This window comes from Plasmodium fragile (genome assembly GCF_000956335.1).
Source record: "Plasmodium fragile strain nilgiri unplaced genomic scaffold supercont1.30, whole genome shotgun sequence".
Classification (NCBI taxonomy): Eukaryota; Apicomplexa; class Aconoidasida; order Haemosporida; family Plasmodiidae; genus Plasmodium; species Plasmodium fragile.
Genome location: NW_012192610.1, coordinates 158,266 through 164,243, shown reverse-complemented (window position 1 = coordinate 164,243; position 5,978 = coordinate 158,266). Strand labels below are relative to the sequence as shown.

Here is a 5,978-nt window from a genome sequence, read left to right as displayed (position 1 = left end):
TTTTTTTTTTTTTTTTTTTTTAAAAAAAAAAAAAAAAAAAAAAAAAAAAAAAAAAAAAAAAAGGGAAATTTTTAGTATGTTCTTTTTTTTTTACCGAGTATTTTTTGCAGCAACCTTTTTAAGTTTTTGTTTTTGATTATTTTTTTTTTCCTTCATTTTTTTCTTCATTTTTTCGCCTCACCCATCCGCCGCCCCCTTTACATATTATTTTCATCATTAAATGCACCGCCCAATTTCTCCATCCTGATTTTTTTTTTTTTTTTCTTTTTTGAAACGTTTTGATTTACGATGTGTAGACTTGACCTTTTTTATAGCGATGAGCACAAATAAGTTTTAAGTTCCCTTTTTAAGAAACTTTTTATTCTTACCCCCATCAAGGGGAAAAAAAAAAAAAAAAAAAAAAAAAAAACATGCTAAGGAAAATGCAAGTATCTTTTTTTTGTCTACCTCCCATTGCCACTTGTGGAGAGGACAAAAGAGCAGACCACAGGAGCCGCCAGCATAAAGTGTTGTATACCTGCCGCCGTTTTTCTCCAATACCGGGGTGTGGGTTCATATTGTCCCCATTTGTTTTCTTTTTATTTAATGCCATAACCATTATGGCCTCCTGCAGGGTGGAGGAAGAAAAAGATTGCAGTGGTGTCTCCCACACCCTACTGCTGCTGCACTTGCACATAGGACGATCATAACCAAGATCACCTGCATGTGCGTGAAAAAAAAAAAAAAAAAAAGAGATTAGTGAGTCTCTGTTCTACTGTCACTTGGCTCTCTACCGGCACACTTGTGCAATTGTTCGCTTGCACGTTTCAAAGTGGAACACTAGGTGAGCCTCTCGTCGCTTGCGACCCGGTCAATTTGTGCCAATGCAGCCCTATGTGTACCGTTTGATCAAATTTACAAACGAGTGCATGTGCCAATATGGTAATGTGAAGAGGGAGCGGCTCCTTATAGTGCACTCATGGGGTGACTTTTCCCCATGGCGCAAATTCACAGCCTGATGTGAGGTGGTGAAAAAAAAATGGTGCAGTCCTTCACCCCCACTTTAAAAGGGTTAGCGAATCCACAATGTTGGAGGTGTATGTTGTGTAAAAAATGAGCACAGGCGTAAACGGTGTCCTTGTCATACGTGTAAACCTGCCGTCGCTTCGCTTCGCTGCGCTGTGCGTTTTTTTTTTTTTTTTTTTTTTTTTTTTAAATGCACAGGGCGCCAACAGGAAGGAGCGATATTTCCGCAGCAAAATTTGTACAGTCCTACTTGGGAAAAAATCCTGAGGGGACAGTTGACGCTGCTCTTCTACCCCTTTACGAACGTATACGTGGAGCAGACCGTTTGGCGAAAGGCGACGTAGGGCCATATTTTTAATCCCGCCTTCTTCACATCAAACGTGTTTGTGTCAACAGGGAAGAGAAGGAAAGGGGAAGGGAAGAAACAAAAAAAAAAAAAAAAAACGGACGCATTTCCCCCGCTTGATTCTCTTCACACGTTTATTTGGTAGTGATGTTTTGTTTGTAGGAGAGACACCATGCAGAGAATTCGAAGGGAGGACTACCTCAAGAAGTGTAAAAACCGGGACGACTTCGTTTACGCCCACGTGCAGGACATACTAGCCCACCAGCCCTTCGACCAAATTGTTAGTTCACAAGCGTGTCGCACCTCGCAGCGTAGCAATGACGCGACTATCTTTTAACTGCGTCTGCGTGTTCACAGCTGAGGGGGAGGGGAGCCTCTAACCGGGCGTGCGCCTGTTTGTGGCACATCTTTACGTGTGAGAAGTTCACTCCTGATATCCACACTGTGCCATCCCCCCCGTTGTCCACGTGTCATATGCACACTGTTAACCAATCTGTTACGACCGATTTGCCCCATTTGGCTACACGCTGTTAACCCTTTTTTTTTTTTTTTTTTTTTTTTTCCTCCCAAAGTTAGAATATCACAATGGGGATGTTTACATTGGCACGACCAGAAATAAGAAGCGACACGGCTACGGGTTCTACATCTACAAGGAGATTCGGAGTGTCTACCAGGGGTGAGTTCTCGGTGCAGCCTCTTCTGTGCAGCGTGCTCTGTGCGATTTGTTGCGGGCGCGGGGTCCCCGTGACCTATCTACTCCCACACCGGTAGTCACCAAGTGCATCATCTTCACCTCCCTTCCAATGCAGCGAATGGATCGACAACGCGAAGAGCGGATACGGGACGTTGTATAACCCTCAGGGAGTTGTCTACTCTGGTGAGTGCGCCAACGGTTTCCATTTTGTAGCGTCGCCATTTGGGGGTGGCTTTGCCATTTTTCGAGCAGCTGGTGTTTGCCCCTCCCGCTTAGTGTGACAACAAAATAATTTTTTATAACAAAATGAAAAATAAAAAAAAAAACGAAACTTCAAAACCTCTGCAGGCGAATGGCTGAACAATATTTCCCACGGCTTTGGATGCACATACAAAAATGAGCAGCTCTTCCTTGGGACGTACAAATTTGGGCTCATAAATGGAGTAGGAATATTAAAAAAAAAAAGCAGTTACAACTTTTGTCTTTTCAAATCAAACAGGAAAAAATGCAAAATTAAAATTACCAAACATATGGACATATATTTTCATTATTATAAAAAGGACAAACTTTTTTTGAAGGAAAATTTAAGTGCCTTTTTTCCCGTGTACACGGAACACAGTTCCATTTCACGTTTTGTGCGCAAGCAAATATTCGACCACCTCTTTGGCGTAGACATATCGTTTGTGCAATTTTTTACAAAAGGGCGGGGAAAGGACAGCCCCATTGGAGGCCTCTTAAGCTACGTAAATTACGAGTCGAGGATAAATTTCCTCAAGGGGCTAATTAGCAAAGGGGCGAAAGAAGGAGTAGGGGACAATGTACAACCAGACTGTAGTGTGGGCAGCACGAATGACTCAATTGGTAATTCCCCCCCCAAGGGGGAGACTAACGAGCACAGGGATTGTAATTTTTTTCCATTTCACGAGGGTGTCGATCTACGGGGGGATGTTTCCTCGAGGGAGGCAGCAAAAGGTTCAACCAAGCATCGCACCACTAATGAGGGAACACGCTCTCCCTTCGCAGACGCATCGGTGAGGGATACACACTATATGTATAACTCAAATGATTTTCCCAAGTGCACTCCGCCCCTTAAATTGACGCACCTACTTCTTTACAATTCTGATCCGGAGAGTGAAAGCGATTTCTGCCCGGACGTGACTCCATCCAGTGCCTCCTCCCCCGAACGGCACTTTAAAGTGAAGAAAAAAATAAGGACACCGATTCGCTCAGCTGTGCATTCAAACATCGGTGCGAGGGAAAAGAGGATAACAACACACAAGAGACAGGAGGAGAAAGGAAGGAGATTAAAATTGTATAAGCTACTTGTGGGTGGTGCATGTTCTAGGGTTCAGGGTTGTGGCGGGGCCCACGGGGAAAGTAGCTTCTCGAATGGGCCCAGTGCATCGACTGCAGAGTGTAGGGGTGGTGCCCAGTGGGAAAGCGGAGAGTCCACACAATGTGTGTCAAGCAAGGAGGCACTTGATAGGAGCACGCTGTGTGGAAAAGCCATTGCGGGGCCGAGAAAGGGAATGGCACGGATGAAGAGGCAGAGGGCGAAAGGGTCGTCAATGACCCACACGCCGCTAAAACAGCGAACACCGCTAACAAGGTCAACACGGCCAATGCTTCAACGCCTGCTGGGCTACTTAAAATATAAAAACGAGAAGAACAAAATCGAGTGCATTTACCAATGGAGGAGTTACCACATATTTGTTTTTCTTCACTTGTTCGGCCTGCACAATTACATAGCGGCTTTCAAGTCGAATCAGGTGAATGGATTTCATTTCTTCACCTTAAATAGGAAAATGCTTAAGATGCTGGGGGTGGAAAAAAATGAGCACATATACTTCCTGCTCAATTTTGTAAACGCATTTAGCAGTCTACATAATACGTACCTGCAAATGCTCGTCAGCTGGGGGAACATAAGAGGAGACCCATTGGTAACCTTCAGCTCCATCCCCAAATCGGAGTTGGTTGTGCTTAGGCGCTTGGGCAGACATGGGACTGGCAAGGTATCGTACCTGTGTTACTATGCAAACGCCCCCATGAGGTTGAAAATGTTTTCAACGAAGGAGAGGTCACAGGGTGAGGCGACCAGAGGGGCGTCAGGTGACGAGTTGGATGGTGTAGAATGTGACTCGAGCCCAGTTGGGGGTGACGTAGCAGACGGTGACTCGAGCCCAGTTGAGCATGACGAAGAGGCCCACGCCCGCATAGATAATACACTCCTAACCGAGGTGCAAAAGTTTCTGTTCGATGAGCAGAAGCTTAACAACTTAGGGGAAAGCATCCTAGACGGTTGGGCCAGCATAAAAAGTAACTTGGTCAACCTGGAGTCTCACAAAATTTTTAAGGGGTTGAAAGGAGGGGATCTTCATCGCAGGATCCAAGTGGAAGGAAAGAAACAAAACAAGAAAAGTGAAAAGGAGGAGGACACACAGGACAAACCAGCAACTGTGATGGAGAGGATCCAACGAAGAACAGAATTCATGAGGGAGCATTTCGTCCTCTCTAATTTGAGACACCCCAATGTGATCACATACATAGGGAATGTTATAAGTAGGAAGAAGGAAAAGTTCGGTTTGGTTTTTGAATTCCTTAGCGGCATGTGCCTCCACGATGCAATATACAATATTGTACATACCCCTCAGCAGGGGAAAGGACAAACGTGCGGAGGGGATGGAGGACGAGGAAGAGGAAGGGGTGAGGTGGGCAGGAAGGAACTAACAAATGAGAATATTATTAAGCTTTTTTACGAAATCGCATCAGCGCTATTTTACCTACATAGTAAACGGGTCGTTCATGGAAGTATAAACAGCCAAAATATATTCGTGTCGGAAGATGGGGGAGGCATCAAGCTGTGTAACTTTGAAAAGGCTTCAATAGAATGTTACTACGATTATAAGGTGAATGCACGAGCGGGGAGTCACCTTGGCGAATGGAGCGAGGGGTCGTACGGGTCGCACGGCTGGCCAGACGCGGAGACAGGTGGAACAGAAAAGCACCACGTGGACGGGGTCACTATCACAAATGCAAGAACCAAACGCATCATCCGGCATACGCCCCTGGAGGGAGAAAAAATGAATTTGCCTTTACCATACATAACTTGCATGAATGAAATAAAAAATATTAACACCATGATGACCTCTCCTCTGTTACTCTTCCAAGCTAAAAAATTCGAAAAGCGAAATGTCCGTTGTGATGATCCCTATGCCGCACCAGAAGTGCTAAGAGAAGAAGAGTACACAGACAAGTGTGACATCTACGCATTTGGAGTTGTGATGTATGAAGTTCTGTTTGGTGGTTTGCCATTCAGGAGTAACTACGTGCCATACTTCTTTTGGTTGTCCACTTGCTTTCACCAGAAATACATTTACATCGATGTGAATAAATTGCATGAGAAGTTTTCTAATAGGAAGCTCTTCCACTTGGTAGTAAGTAACGTCCTGTTGGTCATGCGCCAGTGCCTTAACCCGGAACCCACTTGTAGACCCGATTCAGCATACCTGTGCAGGTATTTCGGGCGTTTGGTCGACCGGCTCCCGTTATCCTAGGCCTACCGTAGGGGCACATATTAACAAGTGGGATGTGTTGACAGGTAATGTTCAAATAAATGTATTGTAGAGGCCTAGCACACACACACAAACCCGCTGTGGCTTCCCTCACAAGTGTGTGTAGTGGGGAGATTTTGCTTTTGCCTACCCCTCCCGTTTGGCGTAAGAACGCATCAAACTTTTTTTTTTTTTTTTTTTAAACTCAAACGAATGACATTTTGTTCAATCCTGTGTGTGTCAAATGCGTACACAACACACGGTGGTTGCTTTTTCCGAGTTGGTTAAATGGGCATAAAAAAAGGGCGTAAAAAGGGTCATATAATTGATAACACACGAAGTGAACATGTCCCAATGTGCAGACAATAAAAAAAAAAAAAAA

General features: G+C 44.5%; 1 protein-coding gene across 1 annotated transcript; it reads left to right on the top strand.

Annotated features, from left to right (window-relative positions):
- Positions 1-1,523: 1,523 nt before the first annotated feature.
- On the top strand, positions 1,524-5,599 carry AK88_02888 (serine/threonine protein kinase; the record flags this gene model as incomplete). The annotated part of the gene is made up of 4 exons (XM_012480511.1): positions 1,524-1,631; positions 1,924-2,027; positions 2,161-2,228; positions 2,394-5,599. The coding sequence occupies 4 exons, from the start codon at positions 1,524-1,526 to the stop codon at positions 5,597-5,599; spliced, it is 3,486 nt and encodes a 1,161-aa protein (XP_012335934.1).
- Between the last annotated feature and the right edge of the window lie 379 nt (positions 5,600-5,978).